At 38.0% G+C, this 21,662-nt stretch overlaps 2 protein-coding genes and 1 pseudogene across 3 annotated transcripts in view; all 3 read left to right on the top strand.

Annotated features, from left to right (window-relative positions):
* Positions 1 to 21,662, top strand: part of LOC144662715 (conserved oligomeric Golgi complex subunit 8-like) — a 95,272-nt gene that overhangs the window by 588 nt on the left and 73,022 nt on the right. For both annotated transcript variants that reach the window (XR_013572516.1, XM_078523591.1), the window contains exons 2-6: positions 8,444 to 8,515; positions 9,316 to 9,440; positions 10,326 to 10,429; positions 10,511 to 10,577; positions 11,845 to 12,102. Coding sequence is in view for 1 of the 2 variants with exons in the window: in XM_078523591.1 (XP_078379717.1) it covers positions 8,444 to 8,515; positions 9,316 to 9,440; positions 10,326 to 10,429; positions 10,511 to 10,577; positions 11,845 to 12,102 (626 nt within the window). In the remaining variant the exon portion in view is untranslated. The remainder of the gene's footprint in view (positions 1 to 8,443; positions 8,516 to 9,315; positions 9,441 to 10,325; positions 10,430 to 10,510; positions 10,578 to 11,844; positions 12,103 to 21,662) is intronic.
* On the top strand, positions 1,162 to 2,817 carry LOC144663193 (uncharacterized; annotated as a pseudogene).
* Positions 12,660 to 16,538, top strand: LOC144663192 (uncharacterized). Its single transcript, XM_078524114.1, has 4 exons — positions 12,660 to 13,246; positions 13,455 to 13,803; positions 14,144 to 14,146; positions 15,705 to 16,538. Exons 1-4 carry the CDS (start codon positions 12,660 to 12,662, stop codon positions 16,536 to 16,538), a joined length of 1,773 nt encoding a protein of 590 aa, XP_078380240.1.

The following is a 21,662-nucleotide window of genomic DNA, read 5'->3' as shown; positions in this document are numbered from 1 at the left end:
CTCGCAAAGTGCGCGATATATTATATTTATTTATATATTAAAGTAAAGGTAAAAGGACTAGGTTTATCAGCATATAATAAATTTTCAGTTTTCGCTCTTAATTTCCGAGCACGGTCACCAAACAGTTAAGTTGAATTTTTGACGAGGTGTGCCTAATTCCGGACGCATACCTACAGCAAACTTTTTTAGCTATTTGAAAACAATTTTATGGAATAGGTCTTGAAAAACAAGCATTTTTGTAACTGTCTGTGCTGTATTAAAGCTTCGATACCTGTTTTGGTATTGATTAATCTTCCTTGGCGAACTTCGTTTTAAGTGGCCGAAAGATTCGCTGAACATTGTTTATGTCAATGGCCTGATTATTTTTCTCGCTAAAATTGAAAGAAAAATGCTTTAAATTTTGCCTGAAAGACAATTTTTCAAAAGAATAATCCTTTAGTCAGCCCTAATGACTTATATTTTGCCATGATCGGGAATAATATTTCCGAGAGAAAGGGAATACTTTACTCGTAACGATCGTCCGGAATTAGGGCAACTCGTCCGGAATTAGGGCACCGAATTTGACCAACTCTTTCCATGATTACAAAGAAGCCAAAGAGATTTAGAAGATAAAACTCCACGACCTACTTACCAGCAGTGGAAGCTACATTGTGGGTAAGTTTCAGCTCGTAAATGCTGTTTTGAAGTAAGATTTTATAGTAAGTGCAAAAAGTGTCCGGTAATAGGGCAACATACTGTACATATCATATATATACAAGCTTATGTACTTGAATAGTTTAAGTCAATCCTTTCCTTATCTTATCAGTATATTACCTGATGGCTTGCCAAGAACGTATCAGGTGAACTCTGTTTTGGTCATGGAAAAATTATTTCGAATAACAGATAAGGATACCAACTTCGTGGATAGCGATTTCCTTAAGCTTACTGGAAACAATCGATCATATCTGATGTTAAATTCAATTAAAACTATATGAACTATTCCACTTAATGGTTATCAGCTCTTATTGTATTGCTTGTTCCATGAGTGGGCAAGATAAACGAAATTCTGCACTGTGATTGGCTACCTGAGCGAGAAATATGGGGTTATAATTGGGACATATACAAAAATGGACCTGGGTCCAGGGACCACCCCTAATTTTTGAAAGCAAATCAAAGTGTAGAATGGGGTCAGCCACAGGTATAAATTGACGCCATGTACTAACCCATAACAACAAAATGAAACCACCAATGCGAAATGTCCATATCATGCAAAACTACAGAAACAACCAAAATGAAACTGCCAAAACAACCGAAATGAGCGAAACAAAACAAAATCACCGAAACAACCAAAACCTTTACCATTATTGAAAGCTTACTGCACACAGGCTAACCAGGGTGCTATTCGCAGGCTAACCGGAGTGCACCTTCCACTCCAGTTAGCCAATCTGGTTAGCTTAAAATATTATAGCACACTGGTTAGCCTAAATAGCACTCTGGTTAGCCTTGAGCAATTAGCACTTCGGTTAACCTGAATAACACTAAGGTTATCCTGTTTATGGTTAGCTCTCACTAATGGTAATGGGTTTCGGTTGTTTCGGTGATTTTGTTTCGTTTCGGCCGTTTTAGTTGTTTCAGTGGTTTCATTTTGGTTGTTTTGGTGGTTTCGGTGGTTTTGTTTTGTTACTTCAGATTCGTAGATACCGTATTTATTCACTTTTCACGCCTTGAAAACGTATGCGTCACGCCTTGAAAACGTATGCGTCGAAATTCGCAAACCTCGATCTAAACCATTTCTCATTTCTACATGGTACAGGCCTCCGAATTCATCAACCGAAATCTTATCGCATTTTGAAACCCTGGTTGGTAAGCTAGATGCAGAAAATATTGAGTTCTATTTAATGGGTGATGTTCTGCAATTTGGCCTCACCTCAACCTGATAACAACACAGTTTTACTAAATAACATTATTGATGTTTATGGCCTTCACTAACTTATAGACAGTCCAACCCGTATTACTAATGTATCTTCTACTTTGATTGATGTAATCTATACAAATTCTCCTGACAAGGTCGTTTGCTCTGGTGTATCCCATGTTAGTCTAAGTGACCACAGTCTTGTCTATGCATTCCGCAAAATTTCCATTGATCCAGTCTCAAAGGGACATTCCACGATAACGTATAGGAAATTTAAAGTACTTTGAGTAGACCATTGTCCTTCTCAATAAATGGTGACTCTATAAAGCAAGTTGAATTTACAAAATCCCTTGGTGTATATATAGATAAAAACCTAACTTGGAATCTAAACATTACAAATATTTCTAAAAAGATTGCATCTGGCATTGGCATCCTAAAACGTAGCAGGTCTTTTGTTCCATTTAAGACATTACTATGTATCTATAACTCTTTAGTACAACCCCATTTTGATTATTGTAGTGTCGTTTGGGGGAATTGCAGTAAAACTCTGGCAAGTAAACTACAAAAACTGCAAAACCGTGCTGCGCGTATCTTGACCTCTTCTTCCTACGATGCCAATGCTGATGATCTTATTGCAAGACTTGGCTGGAATAAACTCGATGTCCAATTTAATGGTCTATAAATCACTCAATGGTCTTGCACCTGACTACCTTAGGACAATGTTTTCTAATAGAAGCGATACGTGTACCTATTCACTGAGAGGGTCTGCGGGTAAACTAACTGTTCCGCTCCCCCGCACTAATTTTCTTAAAAACAGTTTTAGCTATAGAGGTGCGGTGCTGTGGAACAGTTTACCTGTCGACCTTCAGCAAGCACAAACTCTCACTAGCTTTAAATCCGGCTGCAGCAGTTTCGTTTTTGGCTAGAATCAATGTAAATTATATTAACATCACACGGCATTCATGGAAAGCAGGCATTTCTTTTATTATAACTAATTAATATCATTGTAGACGACTAATGTAATTTAAATTTATTATGTAAAATAGGTATTAAGTAATTTTAAATAAGTATTATGTATTTTAAGTCCTGATGATTTTTACCGTGTTGAAATAAAGATTATTATTATTATTATTATTATTATTATTATTATTATTATTATTAATTATTATTATTATGAGGTGCACCATTTTTTACGAGAAAATATTCTTGTTCAATCAAAATCTGCTCAAAACTCAGGGTACGTCTTATAACCGAGTATTTTCGCGCAACAAAATCTTATGGCCACCATTTTATGGGAACTTGCAGTTAAAATATAAAAAAAAGGAAACACTTAAATGGTTGGTCATTGCCTTTTATAATATTGTACACCTCTAGAACAAGAAACAGAAAGTTTCAATGTGAAGTTTATTATCGCATATTGTTGAGTTGACAGGTTTTAGTAACACCTGCTTATGTCAGCATTATGTTGAAACAGACAAAGAAAATCAAGCATACTCATATTAAACAAACCTTTCTCATCATTGAAAGTTGATAAGTGACTTTAGAAGACAAGGAAAATACCCAAAAAGAGTCTGAGAATCTTTGAAAACCACTCAATAAACACCAGGTATGAAGCATGCTTGAGAACTTGGTAGCCAAGCTTCAAACTCAGTGGTCACTGGTAACTACACATAACTGCATCTTTTTAACTCCCCAACTCATGGCGTCTTATACCCGAGTGTTTTCAGAAAATTTTCAGTTTGGAAACTAAGCATGACAAAGTTGCCAAGTTAAGGGTGGGTCTTAAAACGGAATAAATACAGTACCTTCAATTTATACCCTGTCCCCTTAAATTCTACACTTTGATTTGCTTTCAAAAATTAGGGTGGTCCATGGACCAGGTCCACAGGGGATGTCAATGGACCCTGGTCCATGTTTTGTTTATGTCTTTATAATTGCTCACTGTGTCTTGCCAAAAAATGGTGTTCTTTATGCCACACTATAAGTCCTCTATTGACTAAGCTTGTTTAGTCAAGATTTGTGTCCATAAAACACGCCCAAAGAAAACTTGACCAATATCCAGTTATCTAGACCTCACACTTATGCAGGGACTTGCTGTAAAAGTTCTCTTTGATTGAGTGCAGAACATAACATGTTCCAACCCCCCCCCCCCCCCCCGCCGCCCCCCTTTTTTGACTTTTTTGCTTGTTTACAAGCAAAAGGAAGGAGAATAGCGGTTAAGTTGGGTAATCTCGAACCACATTCTTGTTAACTCTCAAGGGACTGTTTTAATTTCTCAAGGGAATACTTTCCTCTGTGGGTGATCAAAGCGCGTGACTTGTAAAGTGTCACTCTGTAGTTGTGCTTCAACACTTCCGATTTTGTAGAAAAAACGTGACTTGTCAAATTTACAAACATTATATAACAATAAAGATGAGATGATCTACATGACACGAGCATGGGACAAAGAAAAAATTCTGAGTCCCCGACGGGAATCGAACCCATGGCCTCCCAGATACCGGTTGGGCGCTCTAACCAACTGAGCTACGAGAGACTTGTTGTGAGCCGGTCGGTATAAAATGCAGACCATGCAGACTGCAGACTGCAGACTGCAGACGGTGCAGACGGTGCAGACTGAATTTTTTTTTCTTCTTTTTTTACATTGTGTTTCACAAACTTTTCATGAACGGTTTCCGAAGTTCTTTTGAAATTCGCGAGGTTTGCTACGAACTTTAGGGGGAATTTCATTAAGTAGTTGTCAATCAAATAACGAACTTCGAAACGAAATTGTGAATTTCACGTGCAGCGAAGTTGAAAGGTTGAGGAGTTCGCAAGTTGAGAAAAAGTTCGTCCAGTTTGTTTAATTTGGTGAAATGAATCCGTTCCCAGTACAGTAAAAAGCAATCCCAAGTCCAATAAGGCAGGACATCAACGGACTAAAAAGCAAGGCGGCCCTGAAAATGGTTTGTGAATGTCACAACTGAGCGAGTGAGTTTCCCAATGTCACCCGACACCCGACTAAAAATAGATTACAAGTTCTGCCGTGTGCAGTTTCGAAGGAAAAAATTTCAACAAATGAACCGGTTTAAATATAAAAATACTGTTTGTGTGTGCCGTAAAAATCTTCTAAAGAGAAAAAAACGTTTTCCTTCTTGAATACACATCAGTTTGGAAAATCTGCGGAAAACCAGAACTTTTCAATTCCGTGTTGTTATACTTCTGTGTTTACACAACACGCAAGTCACGCCATCTGTCCGTTCGTGATAAACTCTGTTCCTCTGAAATAATTTATATTTGCAAAAAAATAAGCTTTGGTTAAATTTTTTCTTACTAATAAACAACACTTGCTTTGGAACAATTGAAATGGTTATTTATTTATGAATTACTTATATTTTAGTATTAAGGACAGTGTAAAAAATTTTGGGGGATTTCTCAAGAAAACCCTGTATTCCCAAAGCATAACTACCAACCGAAGCATTTGTTTACGTTATAAAATTGAACTAGAATCCTGAACTTAACAAATAATATACAAAAAGAAGGTAAAAATACGGGGGGGGGGGGGGGGGGGGAAAAAAAGATAATAAAAAAAAGAAGAAAAATTTTTTTTTTTTAAAAAAAATAAAAAAAAAAAAAAAAAAAAAAAAAAAAAAAATAAACAAAATAGAAACTCAAAAAATATACAGAAATATATTTATAAAAAAATACGTATATATTTTGACCATATATGGGCAGCGCGCGCATGTGTTGAATAATAAACTGCTATATCCGACCAGTTCGTTTTACCTAAAACTTAAAATGTTCCAATGTTTACAGTGTAACGCGCTCTCTGACAGTAGAAGAAAACTTAACAAGCTGGAAGCTAAATAAAATAATCCTTGACCTCGGAAGCCAACTTTAGATGATTTCCTGCCTTCCTGGACTTGAAATTGCCTGTCCTTGTACCGTGAACGGATTCATTTCACCAAATTAAACAAACTGGACGAACTTCTTCTCAACTTGCGAACTCCTCAACCTTTCAACTTCGCTGCACGTGAAATTCGCAATTTCGTTTCGAAGTTCGTAATTTGATTGACAACTACTTAATGAAATTCCCCCTAAAGTTCGTAGCGAACTTCGCGAATTTCAAAAGAACTTCAGAAACCGTTCATGAAAAGTTTGTGAAACACAATGTAAAAAAAGAAGAAAAAAAAATTACTCAGTCTGCACCGTCTGCACGGTCTGCAGTCTGCAGTCTGAGTCTGCATGGTCTGCGTTTTATACCGACCGGTTGTGAGCTGGGCCATTTTACTAGGTTGATATATTATATAACAATTAAAAACATGAGTAGCCCAAATCTGGTACAAGTCTTTCACACACTAAAACTTTAATTTCTCAAGGGAATACTTTTCGCTGTGGGTGATCAAAGCACGTGACTTGTAAAGTGTCACTCTATAGTTGTGCTTCAACACCTCCATTCTTGTGAAAAAACGTGACTTGTCAAATTTACAAACGTTATATAACAATTAAAAATGTGAGTAGCCCAAATCTTACGTGAACATAACCAATTAAGAACGTGAGGGGTTCAGCGCTCGAAGGCAACGAAGTTTAAAACGATTAAGAACGCAATTTGTACTGGTACAAGTCTTTATGCGCTAATATTAATTTGACCTAAAACGATTAACAACGCAAATTTGTACTGGTACAAGACTTTCACACACTAAAACGTTGCTAATAGTTAACCAAAGGGAACTCAATTTCGTGACAATTGATTATTTCTGCTGAGTTGCACAATTAAATTTTAGAATTGCAACATCATTAAATGCAGGTGTGAAGTGATATTTACAAGTGTTTTTGTAGCCTGTTGTGAAATTACTTCCTGTGGAAGCAGTAAACGCTAAACGTTTTTGCTTCTGTTCAGAAGCTAGTTAAAGTGAATATGACAGATTTTTTTTTATTTGCCTGATCAAATCTACGTGGCATGCTGATGTGAACATCGAAAAAAGAAATTTGAAATCTCGTTTTTTTCACCGCTTTTTCGACCTAAAAAACGCAATATTTTCACTTCCGGTTGGGTCCAAAACCGCGCACAGTGGGGAGCTGGGTCTATTCTGCTTTTGACGTCATGGCCGGTCTAGACCCAGCTCCCCACTGGGCGCTGTGACGTCAAACAAGTGATACACTCAAGAACCAAACAAACTGAACAGGGAATTTCAAAGGAAGATTGTGGCTGGGTTGCCGGAAAACCGAAAAAAAAAAAATGATCTGAAGTCTAGAGGGATACTAGTGTAATGATAGTTTTTTTAGAAAAGCCGATGGAAACAGCGTGTGAAAATAAAGCTAACATATATCATAAAAATTATCAGCAAATATACAGGTAAGTAAAATGAAAAGGCGGCTTTTAATCTTGACGTATTAGGCTCAAAACGAATTTAGAAGAAATGCACGTGTTGTTGTGATTGTAGCGATTTAAAATCTATGCCGTCGCAGCTTTAAAATTCCATGTTCGGTTTGTTTGGTTATTGAGTGTATCACTGAGCGCATTCTTGTTTGACGTCACGGCGCACAGTGGGGAGCTGGGTCTATACCGGCCATGACGTCAAAAGAAGAATAGACCCAGCTCCCCAATGTGCGCGGTTTTGGACCCAACCGGAAGTGAAATTTCACGTTTTTAGAGCGCAAAAGCGCAGTGAAAAAAAGAGATTTCGAATTTCTTTTTTCGATATTCCCATCAGCATCCCACGTATGTTCGATCAGGCAAATAAAAAAAATCTGTCATATACACTTTAATGCATCGCCATTAGAAAAAGAAACAGCAACTGTTTTACTGGAAATGTAGTCGTTAGAAATAGCATGTGTAGCCATAGGTGATAACGCGGGAGAAGCAGCTTTTGACAGTAATCCAACGAAAATTACTTCTCATGTGGGGTTAGATTACGTGACGAGACAGGTCTCTGTCGTGCGTCCTTTATCGGGACCCTGCTTGCCGAGTGAAATCTTTCTCTCAAAAGGAAACAACTATTTCGATTAAAGGCAAACGTCAAAGTTTACCATTTTTAACCAAGCCAAAGTATATGAGTCGCAAAGCACCCAGCCGTCGCGACTTACAAATACAGCATTTCCTCCACGAAAATAAAAAAAATGCTTGAACTGAAAGACGTTTGAATTCTTCCATGATATGTTTGAACAACAATGCCCAGGATAAACTAGCTTCTACTCATACGAACTTCATGCAAAAAAGTCGACATCTCAAAGAGTTCTTTGATTCTCATCGCACTCTAGCAGCTGTCTCTCTACTCTAGGAATAGATACTGATAGGGAAAAGAGGCCAAGTAAGGAGAATCTGTATGTGCATCTGTACATAGCCAGGCAAGGGGGAGGGGGTGACTTCTTATGAAAGGGTCAGGGATACTCAGCTGATTGACTAAGGGTATAAATTGTGGATTTGGGTCTTATTCAGGGTGTTTTTAGCCATATAAAGAATCTCATTTAGGGTTGCACCTGAAGAAAAAGTAAATGTAGCCTGTCATACTGTATAAATATTGGTATGTTCTAGAGATCAGAAATTGTCAATCAACTGTTTTCTTATGATTTCAGAAACATGGAAGGACAGCCCAGATTTCACTTTGTATCTTGCAGAACTGAGTGCTTCTAGTGTGGACAAATTAAGTAAGCAAAGTGGTATTAAATAAGTGTGATATGTTACATGTAACTTCTGTCAGGGGTGAAACATTAAATAGCAATAATATCATTGGTGTATGGCTAAGTGGACAGAGTTCTCCAAACATGTGTGAAGTTGAAAACAAGCCATCCCTCTTTTTTTTTTCACACTTACTTTACAAAAGAGAAACTGCTTGAAATAGCAACGATCTCTTAATGGAGCAGTACAGAAAAGAAATTGTTGTATTTAAGATCTGATAACTTTAAACGTGAAACTGCAAGGCTGATCGAACTGTATAGAAAACTAATGCGGCAGAGACATGATAGAGACCAATCCGAGTTAAGAATGCATAACAGTTACTGTAGACAGCTGTTTCGGACTCTTTAGTCCTCGTCAGTACAGTACAATGCCACAGAGAACAGAATGTGCATTCTTCACTCTTAGATCAATTGGTCTCTATCATGTCTCTGCCGCATTAAGTTTTCTACGGAGTTCGATCAGCCTTGCAGTTTCACGTTTCATGATTTTCATTTGTTGGTTGATTAGGTCTTTCATAGATCCTGGATACAATACTAGCATTTTGTTCGTGGCCCAGTGCATTTTGTTCATTTGATAATTTTAAGAAAGGATCATTGTATGAAAGCTAATTCAATTAAACCTTGTTACCTACATTGTTCTTGCCAAAATTATTTGTGGCTTATTTCTATTTGATGCATGATGTAACTGGACTGTTGTGTTTACCGTGAATCCTCTATTTAGCACCCTCTTAAGCTTTTCAAAAATCATATTTTGTTACTATATAAATTAGGTCGGGAACCTGAACGACTTGCAGAAGAAAAGGCTCAGATTTTGGAACAAACTGAACACTTGGCTTTTCATAACTACAAGACATTCATCAAAACTGCAGAATGTTCCAAAGACATCTTCCATGATGTAAGTCAATAATAATGGTACACTGTATTTTATTAGCACTGCTATTGTTTGTTAGAGGGACAAACATGAAACAGTCCCATTTTGTCAATTACTACAAGGACATTATTAGCAAATGCTTGGCAATTGATCACTTTTGGTACACCAGCCAATTAAGTTGAAGGCATACTGATACAGTACATGTATTTAGGGAATATCAAAAAGATGATTTTGATCATTTAACAACAAGTGAACCCTATAAGACATGTTTATTACTCTTTTTCCTAGAATTCCATGTAGTGACCTCCAATAAAAACTACCTTAGGTTCATCAACCTCATGTTAACATTGAAAGTAATTACCCCTCCAAAAATAGTGATGTGAAAGTAGCGACGCCCTCTTCCTGTAAAAAGATGAAAACCTAGCATGGTAAAAATTATACAATCCATGCTTATTTTCAGGACATTTTTAGGAAAACTATTTTTTTGGTAACTGATCAGGGGTTAAATACCAAAGAATGTAAAACTGCCAGGAACCAATTTTGACAGAGATCTTAGTCAGCAGTTTTTGGAAAGGTTTGACTGTACAAAAATAGTGATCGCTAGAAATTGTGTTCTGAAAATCTGACCTACACAACTTTTTTATTTTTTTTATTTATTTTTTTATTTTTTATTTTATTCATTTCAATAGAAAAAAATACACACAGAATAACGTAAAAATAAACAAATACAATAATTGAAAAAAAAAGAAAAAAAACTTACAAGTATAATATAGTTATTAGCACACTAGATCTTAAATTAGAAATTACCTACACAACTTTTGGTTTTCTGTGACACAACAGCTGTAACAAAGAGTATTAGACTTTACTAGCTGTGTTACAAAGATTTATAACTGAAACATTTTCTTTCAGTTTGTATCAGTGGAAAAGCATGTTCAGTCCCTTTTGGACAAGTTACCAACATTTTCAGAGACGTGTAGCAATTTTATGAAGGCAGCTCAAGAAATAAACACAAGGTAAATACCTGTAGTTTTAACTTCAGTGTATATGTACATGGGATTGTATGCACTAGATAACAGTTTTTTTTTTACTTGCAGTCGTCATTTAAATTCTCTAACATTAGCACGTCACACGCAATTACTGGAGATACTGGAAATCTCACAGGTGAGTCTCATGATACAGTGGAACCCCGTTAATACGGACACCAAGGGGACAGCACAAATTGTCCGTATAAACGGGGTGTCCTTATAAAGCGGGGTGTCAGAAAAAAGTCACGTATACATGTTTTATCGACACAAAGACAAAGGCAAACTTCTTTACAGCAACAAAACGTTGTTTAATTGTCATTCTGTAACTGTGACAAATGCAAACTGTGAACTCTCTGACTAAAATAAACAGTTTTTACGAAAACCTTACGATCTAGTCAGACACTCGAACTAAACTTTATTAAACTCGACAGTGGACTTTAGGAGGCAAGCGTGGCCGAGTGGTTTAGGGCGCTGGCGTTGTAATCCGGAGGTCACCAGTTCGAGGGTTGCCCTTGCCACTAGCTGGATTTGTTTCTTGGTTGTCCCGAGTTCAAATCCTCGACCACGCTTTGTATATGGCCAACTGGTCTGCCTCCTGCCAGTTGGGATTTTTAACCCTGTTATGTTCATTTATAAATTATTTGTTTCCTCTGTTTCAGTGGCATGCCTGTAAACTAGCTATCTCGTTGAGATATGAAGCTAAGTGCATGACCACTAAAACACATAGTTATTTATTTATTTATTTTTTTTGAAAATGTCGCACGTGGTCGTGGATTTACTCGAACAATTACTAGACGTTGACAACAACCCAGCAATACAAACAGAGGCTGTTGCTGTTAGTGGCAAGCAAAGGACCTCAAAAAGGAAATTAAAAAGAGTTAAAGCGATGGCTGAAGCAAAAGGCAAAGAAAGTGAAACTTTTAAATAGGAACTCTTAGTTCCTTGCCCCCTGGTGGGGGATAGGAACAGCAGTCAGAAAACCTTATAAAAGGACTTTAAGTACAAGGGTCAAACACCGAAATCTCTTAGTAATAAAATCGTTTTAACTCGTCAAATTCTGTTATTATTTGACCAGGGTCTAATCGCGACAATGAAAATTGACAGTCGACAGGTAACGGTGTCCGTATAGCGGGGTTGACAATGTATAAGAGTTTATCACTCTGGACACGAAAAGTGTCCGTTGTCCGTATTAACAGGTGTCCGTATTAAGCGGGTTAATTTGAGAGAAAATGTATGACGTTCTCGTTGGGACCAACGAAACTGTCCGTAATACCGGGGTGTCCGTATTAAGCGGGTGTCCGTAAAGCGGGGTTCCACTGTAATGATTTATTTTTAGTAATTTGCTGTATGTTAGTTAATCCATCTTTATGTTAACTCTGTTTGCATGTCAACCTTATTCATAGCTCATGGACTCATGCGTGAGAAATGGTTACTACGAAGAAGCTCTGGAACTTGCCTCGTATGTTCATAGATTGGAAAAGAAGCTTTCTAATATCCCCATTATTCAAAACATTGTAGAGGTAGTCCAGGCATCAACTAAGCTGATGCTTTCTCAGCTGTTGCAGCAGCTCCGTTCAGCTATTCAGCTTCCTGCGTGTTTGCGTGTGATTGGATACCTCAGGCGACTTGATCTGTTTTCTGAATCTGAGCTAAGGATCAAGGTGTGTGGTGAGAGTTTTATTTTGAAGTAATGTGCTCACACTGAATTAAGAAAGTTGTAATAATATAGGGTGTAACACGCATGCTCATAATTTGTTGCAAAATGGTCGATTTTTCTTTGCTATAAATATCAAACAAAAGAATGTTTCTTTTTACTTAATTTTCTAGGAAAAAATATACATTACATTGAGTAAATGAAAACCAATCTTGGTGCAAAATTGTAAATTTCTAGCAAAATGAAACAAAACCTGTATTCTTTTCCATTAGGTTGTCCAAAAAATATTGCTACTCCTCCAACAGAAGTTAGTTTGGATTGAACCCCCCACTGCCACTGCCCCTTCTTTGAGAACTTTGTCTTTTCAAGCCTCCACCCTCCCCTAAGAATTTCAAATCTCCTTCCCTGGGATGCGTAAGGATATTTATTTACAAGTTTAGTAATGAGTCTGTTGTGTAACGTGTCATACATTTTATAACCTAGATGTACTCAAATTTCACTTAAATTTTCATTAAAGACAAGTCATTGCTTAGGTTATGACTTACTATGAACACAGGTGCGACAATGGGCGGACACGGTGAGTTTTGCTCTCGCCTTTTTCATCTTCTGCTGCTATCACACTGGTTCTGGAACCCTGAAAGGGGGCCCAACATTTCTCTAAGTGACTGCTCCTCGAGTCTTGGTGATAAAATATTTCCTGGAAACCAAGAATGGGACGATTTATCGAGGAACATTTTTGGTTTGACTCCGAATAGCGCGTCGTTTTGCCTGGCCGTTGGGATTACAGATAAGATGCCATTATTCTTCCCACACTGGAATGCAACGTTACTCAAGGTGATGACCAGAATCAAGCGTTGTCATCGCCCTTGTTTGTACTATTCTAATTGCAGTGCGACATTCCGCTGTGCGATGATCTATGAGATCGTTTTCAAACTAAACCCGGGTCCCAATGGACCGTTATCCTGCAATCCAAACAATCTTATTGCCGTAGATCAGAGTGGAATGTCACCCAGTGACAACAGGCCATTGAAAATATGCAGTCTGAATGCTAGATCGCTACGGAATAAATCAGCAGCCTTTGTGGAATTGGTGAATGATTTGAAAGCCGATTTGTTTACAATTTGCGAGACCCCAGTTGTCCGTGAACGACGGTGCTGTTCTTAATGAACTTACTTCGACGGGGTACAATACTCTATACCACTGTCCACGATCTGACAGAAGGGGTGGGGGAACTGCACTGCTTGTGAGGAATGGATATGTCACCAGCAAAATATCTTGTATTGAGAAGTCGTCGTTCGAGGTGTCAGAGTGGCTTGTTGATGTTAGATCTACTCGGCTTCGCATTGTAATTGTTTACAGGCCGCCTTATTCACCTGTTCATCCAGTTTCAATTGGTACGTTCTTTGCAGAATTTTCTCACTACCTCGAATCCGTTGTTATGTCCAACGAACAGCTGGTCCTCTTGGGCGACTTTAACATACATGTTGACGTGCCTACTGACATGGATGCCATACAGTTTAGAGATCTCTTGGATTCAATGGGCCTGCAACAACATGTAAAACGATCTACCCACATTCATGGTCACACCCTTGATTTACTCATCACCCGTCAGTCTGATGAAATAATAGTGAAAGAGCCTGAGACGGAGAGATATTTCTCAGATCATGCGGTTGTCCTATCTCATCTTAGGACAGCTGTGCCTGCTCTAGTCTCCCTCGCAGCCGTTTTTAGTGTCGTCACGCAACAAAAATTCCTCCCCACAAACGGCTGCTCACATTCGAACAAAATTCCTTTCCGCATTTCAACCAATCACCATTCGGTTCATATATCTCGGGAACCGTGCCCGCCAAAGTAATCAACCAATCGCGTTGCGTGTTTTATCTTGTAGTTCTCAGTTCAAAATGTCGAAGAGGCTTTGTTGTTAGCTAGCAATACATTTCAAATTTCGAGCTTAAATGCAAATGCGTTGAGAACCATTTCGATTTTCCGGCGATTATTCTGATTTGTTCATGTCTGGACGTGAATGTGATCTGCTATTCAGTGACCAGCGAGTTGTCAGTTTGCAAAGTCGGCTATTGGACGGCTTATAAGACCTTATATAACCTTTTAATTGGCCTCTGATCATCTTCAAGAGCTTAAAACTGAATTGATGGGAATCTTTAAGGATCAGGAAATTCCAAGAACGAAACGCTTATCAAGAGTCGAGAAAGACAATGAAGAAACCACGGCAGCTCCATGCCGTGGGAAAGCTTCGAAATCAGTTTACAATTTCTGATCAATACCACTTGATCGAACTTGACAATGACTTGATACAGGAGAGACTTAACCGAAACCCGTAGGTAGGTTGACAAAAACATCCTTCTTTTCCTCGACTACATTTTGTAATTACTGTTTTTGCTGTGAATTCGCAATGTTATTTAATCCGCTGTAAAAACTGAATGAATAAAATATTTAAATACACGTTGGCTGCTTCAGTACATGTTTCAGTTCGAACGTTTGATCTGAATCAGTGTCTGTCGTGAATGTTCCGCAAAACTTAAAATACTGCAAAACATTTCGCTCTGTTTCAATAAAGACGTCCAGAACCGCAATCTTTCGGGAAGAAGAGACAAGACTACGAAAATAATAATTATATGTGTCGCTCCCCAATGCATACTTCGCCGTGCATGACTTGTTATAATGAACTGGCGATAAGTATTTTTAAAGTTTATCCCAACACAAATTTAATGTAGTTTAAAACTTTTATGAGACGCATGGTCTTTGCTTTTAATTCTTCTGCGTTTGTAAACCGGATAAACTGAACGTTGCCGGTGTACAGCTCTTTTCAGAAAAATAATTTATCCGAAGCAGACACGCCAGACAATGTAGCGCCGCATGTTGACCCGTTGCTAAATAAGCTAAAAGATAAATGTTTGCGTGTTTCATTTGTATGCTGTTTTATTGGAACGGTCTGCGAAGCGAAGCCCTTTTTCATAACTTAAGTTATAGAGAGTTGTGGCTGCGGAATAAAACTAATTTCACTGTTATTTATCATCAGAACTTGTTGCGTGCGGCGTGCGAAATACAAGGGATCGAATGTCATTTGAAACGCAGACATGCAGCATGATTTCAACGCCGCAAAATTACAGGAGTTACTCTGTGTATTTAATTAGTTTCTGCTCCAAATTCAAACCGAAATAACATTGTCTTTGTAATCATGCAAGTGAATTAAAAATACGCTGTAGAGAATTTTAAAAGCTGACACAACAGTCCCGTGAATGATTCTAAATGCTCGGTGATTTCGTTGAATATCGAATGCATTGTCAATTTTATTCGAATGTTTCAAAACGCGTTGGCAATGTTTTGAAAATATATTTAGAAATGAATTGCAACGCTTTCTGGTTCGGTCGAAAAAAATGCCAACGTTTTCTAAACGCATCCAAATGTTCTTCTCTACAACAACCCAGTTCGCGGGAAACACATGTTGATTACAATCTCCTGTGCTGTGATTGGTCACATAAGAAACAAAGGGAAAGGAATGTTGTTCGAATGTGAGCAGCCGTTTGTGGGGAGGAATGTTGCGTGACGACACTAAAAACGGCTGCGAGGGAGACTATGCCTGCTCCTAAGGCCAGGCACGCTGAGTTCCGGAAACTCAAAGAAATCAACAAGCAACAGTTTTTGGAAGATATCCGTAATTCCAGCTTGTGCCGTGACCCCCCTGATACCCTGGATGAACTTGTGGAATGCTATAATAATACTCTAAGATCATTATTGGACAAACATGCGCCAGTTCGGGCTCGCCATGTTAAGTCTCGGACACGCCCTCACTGGTTTAATGATGAAATAATGAAGGCGAGACGTGAAAGACGGAGCGCTGAAAGGAAATGGCGGGCAAGTAGGTCTGATTCGGATCTCGTCGTATTCAAAGCCAAACGAAATTTCGCATTGCATGTCATGAACGAGTCTAGACGTGCCTATTATAAACAATATATTGATGAGAACAGTTTTGACCAGGGAAGGCTATTTCGGGCCAGTAAACGCCTTTTGAACTTTCATGTGGACAAGGCACTGCCGCCTCATACGGACGCTCGTATGCTGGCAAATGAGATGGGTGAGTATTTCGTTCACAAAATCACGGCTATTAGGTCTGAGCTGGATGCGGATGCCAGTGGCGCAACTTCGCTTGCCACATCAGCTTCACCGTGTAGCGAGTTTTCAGAATTTACCCCACTGTCCGAGGAGAGTGTACGGAGAATTGCTGCCTCGTGTGCAAAGTCATGCGCCCTTGATCCCCTACCATCGTCTATTCTGACCTTTTGTTTGGATGAACTGCTCCCTGTTCTTAGGAAAATTGTCAACTTGTCTCTTGAGTCAGGCGTCTTTGCAGAGGATTGGAAGAATGCTTTAGTTCACCCGTTGCTTAAGAAAGCAGGTCTCAAACATATTAACAAAAACTTTTGACCGGTTAGCAACTTGCAGGTTACGTCTAAGATTACGGAAAAGTCAGTGGCTATCCAATTACAAGATCACATGACAGCCAACAGCTTATTAACCGGGCGGGGACTGGGCCCTGTTCATAAATCGCCCAGAATTTTTTCGTAGTAGTAGTAGTCTTGTCGGTAAATCGTTCCAGACCCGCTCGGCCGCTTCCTTGGCCAGGATTCAAAACACGCACTTTTGATATTTACTCGGCAGGAGCTATTAAATCACTCTTCTATTTAGAATTTAATTTCCAGAATACTTTGAAGATGCTTTCCAAATTATGTCCATTTTCATTTCATTTTTGAGCCGGCAAAGTTGCGTATCAGAGACGATTCAATGTTTGCACAGCAAAATAATCTTATTTTGATTCTTGATGTAACAGCTTTACTTCAGTGTTTACTTACACACTTTCCAAGACTTCAGAAAACAAAATGGTAATGTATAGTATTTCTAAGAACTATGATGGAATTTTTGAAAAGATCCGTAAGGCCATCGAGTAAAACAAATGGTCTGCAAAATGAAATCTTGGTGCGGGTAATTACATGTAATTAAATAAAATTCTACTCTACACGCCATGCAAAAGTTCACGGTTTTGAAATTTTCGAAATTTTAATGCCTTTCAAAATGTTTCTTGACCCAATCTTGAATACAAATTCATCTGAATTTTTTTTTTTCATGTTTCTTTCATTTGTTTACGTTGAGTTGCGATTTTTAGGCTTTTGAAATGAACAACATCTATTTATAGATTGAGGCACCGTGTGATGTTTTTGATACACATTTTCTTTCATTCTTGATGTACGTTTATCTGACTCGTTTTATTCGGCCAGGAGCCAATCCCTGCAATTTTCTGGATACTCCGCTATTTTTAGCGGAAGAGTATTATTATTATTATTATTATTATTATTATTATTATTATTATTATTATTATTATTATTATTTTATCCATGCGTTTTGAGCTAATTGGAACCGAACGGCGATGGGGAACCCGCCATATGAGTCACGTAAGCAAGCACTGGCGTTTGTATGACTTGTGTGAGTGCTTTCCGAAAGCAGCGGATAACTTTGTTTTTTCATGTTTTTTTCTCTTAAGCGTGAAATATATATTTTTTAGTTATTCAAGCGTTTGAGTACTGGTTTGCGAAACCGGTGATTTTTTTGACACGTCCAAGCAATTATTTTTTTATTGAAAACTGCTACGTCAGTCAGGCAATGATTTTGCAGCAAGCTTCACGCATAACTGCTTTAAAAATCAAAGTGCCCGTTGGGCTGTCTCGTGTTACAGATCAGTAAAGTAGCACCCGTTGCTAACAATGATATAAGCTCAGAAAAACCATCTCCGGATTCTACAATATTTAAAATTCTCAAATTTCATTCTCAAGTATTTGCAACAGCTTGTGCTATACCAGCATCGCACCATGTGCCCTTTCTTCACATTCTACTCAAATAGTCAAACCTGTCCAACTGTCCTTCCAAAAACTCAACAAAATCTTCGCAATGATTTCTAAGGTATTCAACAACTGCACAAATTAGTTTCCTGAGAAGGTTTTTCGACGTAATTTGCTTCTCACTTCTTTCTAATGGGGATCTGTTTTATCTGGAGGCATTATGTATTAAATAGAGCCGTAAGATTGTGGCCAAGGAAATGTCTAGAGGTCATTGCATTTATAGTCTGCGCTGCGTGGTTTCCTGTTTGTTTCACACTTCTTTGCCACATGTTTTGCTAGTTTAGTTTGTTTTTGCTCAAGTCTATTTGTAAAATACGCTTTAAACTCTCAAAATTTACGCCGTGGAAGGACAAGATATATGTTCCGTGAAAACGTTGATTACTTGCATTTTGTTGATACTGTTGCAAGATGTATTGTGTATTATCACTTAATATATCTTGGTCCGGCTTCGCAAGTGACAACCGGAAATGAATTTGATTGCTTGACGCTTAAAAGACTTTATCCCTGGTCCTCTTCGTGCCAAATTTCGAGTTCAGTGCTCGCCTCATTTCATCCCAGACCTTTCGTGCTTCTCTGCTCTTCAGGCGATCGAAATTATCAGCCCAAAGACGAATTAGCATTTTCTGATCATCGTCGGACCCATTTGTCGTAAGTTCTCTTTGCCGGTCCGGATTCGGGAGAAGATGCTGTAGATGTACTTGCAACAGCAACGGGACTCGTCGGGGAGCTCGTTATATCGCTCGATGCGCTCCCTGGCCTGCTTTGACTGCCTTCACCCACGTTTAACTGCGAATGCAGTTCATTCATAAAAGGGCCAAACTGCTGTTGCTGCTGCTGCTGCTGATCAAAAAAGTAACCGGATAAAATGGTGTTGAACTGAGAAAAAAGCCACCTCCATCCATGATCGAGTGTTCTAGCGAAGTTCCCGCGCTTTGTGATTGCGTGTGATCATGACCTTCAATGTCATTTCCCTGACAGGTTCTGTTATCACTGGAGACGGCTTCCTTTGACAAAATTTTGGAAAATAGGTTCGCCTTTTTTTTTAAGTGGAGGTCGCACTTAAAAATCTCGCGTGTTGATAGATTTTCACCGCAAAGTAAACAAATTCTTCCAAAAAATTTTTTAGTGCGACCCGACCCTAAGAAAAACAAACAAAAAGGAATTATGAATTTGACTTTGTGACCTTAGTGTCTTCAAAATATCATATCACGTTCTGGAAAGCGTATACAATTAACAAAGCAAAGCAAATTAATTTCCTGTTTCTCAGATAACGATAATCGCACTTCCCTTAATCCTTTTATTCTGTTTCTACACTATTCATAATACGCCCTTCCTATTCTTTACTGAATAAAGTTTAAAGAAACGAACAAAGCCGAAGATGAGATACGTACCACATCAATATTTTTGTTTGCGTGGTAACTTCACTTAATATTCTCCTTTTGATATTTCTCCATTTGACATATCTGAAAACTGCTCTGACCTCAACAACCCTCGACCCTAACACGCACCAAAATGGCTTTCTTGTAATGCAAACAGAAATTTAACAACAGCTTTTCAGCCAGCCGCATACTTTAACAATACCCACCGCAAATATAATATCAAAACACAAACCTACCGTAAAGATAAATTCATTTTCCATGTAAAAAACTACCTATTTAAGCAACATATGTGAGATAAAATCTCCTTATCAGATTTGGCGGTATTACTAAAGATGATACTTCATGTAATATATTACATTATTCACATACCTTAGTAATCCAAACATTTACACCATGTCTCACACGTGTAAATAAGCACGTTTAAAACTCGACAAGAGAAAACGCGCAATACGAAGAACAGCATCCCGATGCATCTTATCAGCAAAATGTATCTATGTAAAAATGTCTATTTCTTACCTTGTTTCCTTGCTACTTTGTCACTTCGTTACCTTACAAGAGGTCTTACACAAAGCACTATCCTGAGCTACCAAGTCCCCTCGGATAATCTCGTGTTACGTCACGGTCACGTCGTTCACGACGTGACCGCGACGTAACACGAGACAAAAAAGGGCTGGTAGCCAGAGAATTTTTGAGCCGGAATACTTTGAAGATGCTCTCCATTTAATAGAAAAAATTGTGTCCATTTTCATCCGTGTACAGTTGAGCCGGCAAAGTCGCGTATCAGAGACGATTGAATGTTTGCACAGCGAAATAATCTTATTTTTGTTCTTGATGAAGTCTTACACACCTCCCAAGACTTCAGAAAACAAAATGGTAATGTATAGTATTTCTACGAACTATGATGGAATTTTTGAAAGGATCCGTGAAAGCCAGCAAGTAAAACAAATGGACTACAAAATGAAATCCTGGTTTAGGTAATTGCATGTAATTAAATTCTACCACGGCTACAAAATTTCACGGTTTTGAAATTTTCTTTTTCTTTATTCCTTTCAAAATTTTTCCTGACCCCATCTTGAATAAAAATTCATCTGAAACTTTTTTTCATGTTTCATTTATTTTTTTCACGTTAAGTTGGGGTTTTTAGGCTTTTGAAACAAACAACATCTATTTATAGATTGAGGCACCGTATTTACCATGTTTGTCTCAGTAGTTCATTCGGCTGCTTTCTTGGCCAGGATTCAAATCACACACTTTTGATGTTTACTCAGCAGGAGCTATTTGATCACTCTCCTATTTAAAATTTTATCTAAACCCTGATTTCTGTTAAGCGTGAAATATATATTTTTGTGTTATTCAAGCGTTCGACTTTTTGTACCTGAAAAGCCATTTCGTCAGTCACGCAATGTTTTTTTGCAGCAAGCTTCTGCTTTTGAAAACGGCTGGTAGCCAAAGAACTTTTCGGTCAGACCCCACTTTGAAGATATTTTCCATTTAGCAAGAATTGTGTCCATTTTGTCCATGCATTTTCATCCATGCACCGTTGGCCCGACAAAGTTGTCTGTCACAGACGAATTGAATATTTGCACAACAAAACAACCTTATTTTAGTTCTTGATGTAAACACTTTACTCGCACACTTTTCAAGAGCTCAGAAAACAAAATGGAAATGTAAAGTAATTATATAATAATTTCTACAAGCTAGAATGGAGTTTTTAAAAGGATCGGTAAAGCCATCGAGTGAAATAATTGACGGCAAAATGAAAACTTGCCCTTTGGCGCGGTAGTTAATTAAATTTTATCACGGCATGTTAATTTCACGGCTTTTTTTTAAGTATTCAAAATTTTACGGTAAATGCCATTCAAATGTTTCTTGGCCTCATCTTGAATCTTTTTTTCTTTTTTCACATTTAGTTGGGATTTTAGGATTTTAAAACGAACAGCATCTGTTAGGCGTGATCTAATGCATGCCCTTTTTTAGTCTTTTTTATTTTCTTTTGTAATTTTGTTTTAAAGATTTTCTGTTATTGTTGATATTTAAATGAATAGTTTTATTGGTTTTCAAGGTTTTGAAACGAACAGCATCTATTAGATTTAAGACACACCGTGTGGTGTTATCTGCATGATACGCGTGATCTAATGCATGCTAGCCTTTTTTTATTATCTTTATTTGAAATTGTGTTTTGAATAATTTTTTCTTCTTGATATTTAGGTGATTTGCTTTGTTCAACCAGTAGCGAATACTGTATTTTTCTGGTTACTCCGCTCTTTTTACCGAGAAGT

Source organism: Oculina patagonica, chromosome 8, assembly GCF_052425735.1.
Source record: "Oculina patagonica isolate OP01 chromosome 8, crgOcupat, whole genome shotgun sequence".
Classification (NCBI taxonomy): Eukaryota; Metazoa; Cnidaria; class Anthozoa; order Scleractinia; family Oculinidae; genus Oculina; species Oculina patagonica.
This window is presented reverse-complemented; position numbering and strand designations above follow the sequence as displayed.

Bases quoted from the DNA above. Each gene is read 5' to 3' on its own strand.
- LOC144663192 (XM_078524114.1), top strand. From the start codon at position 12,660: ATGGGCGGACACGGTGAGTTTTGCTCTCGCCTTTTTCATCTTCTGCTG. The intron at 13,247-13,454 runs GTGCTGTTCTTA...AATTGTTTACAG, and splicing joins CCAGTTGTCCGTGAACGACG to GCCGCCTTATTCACCTGTTC.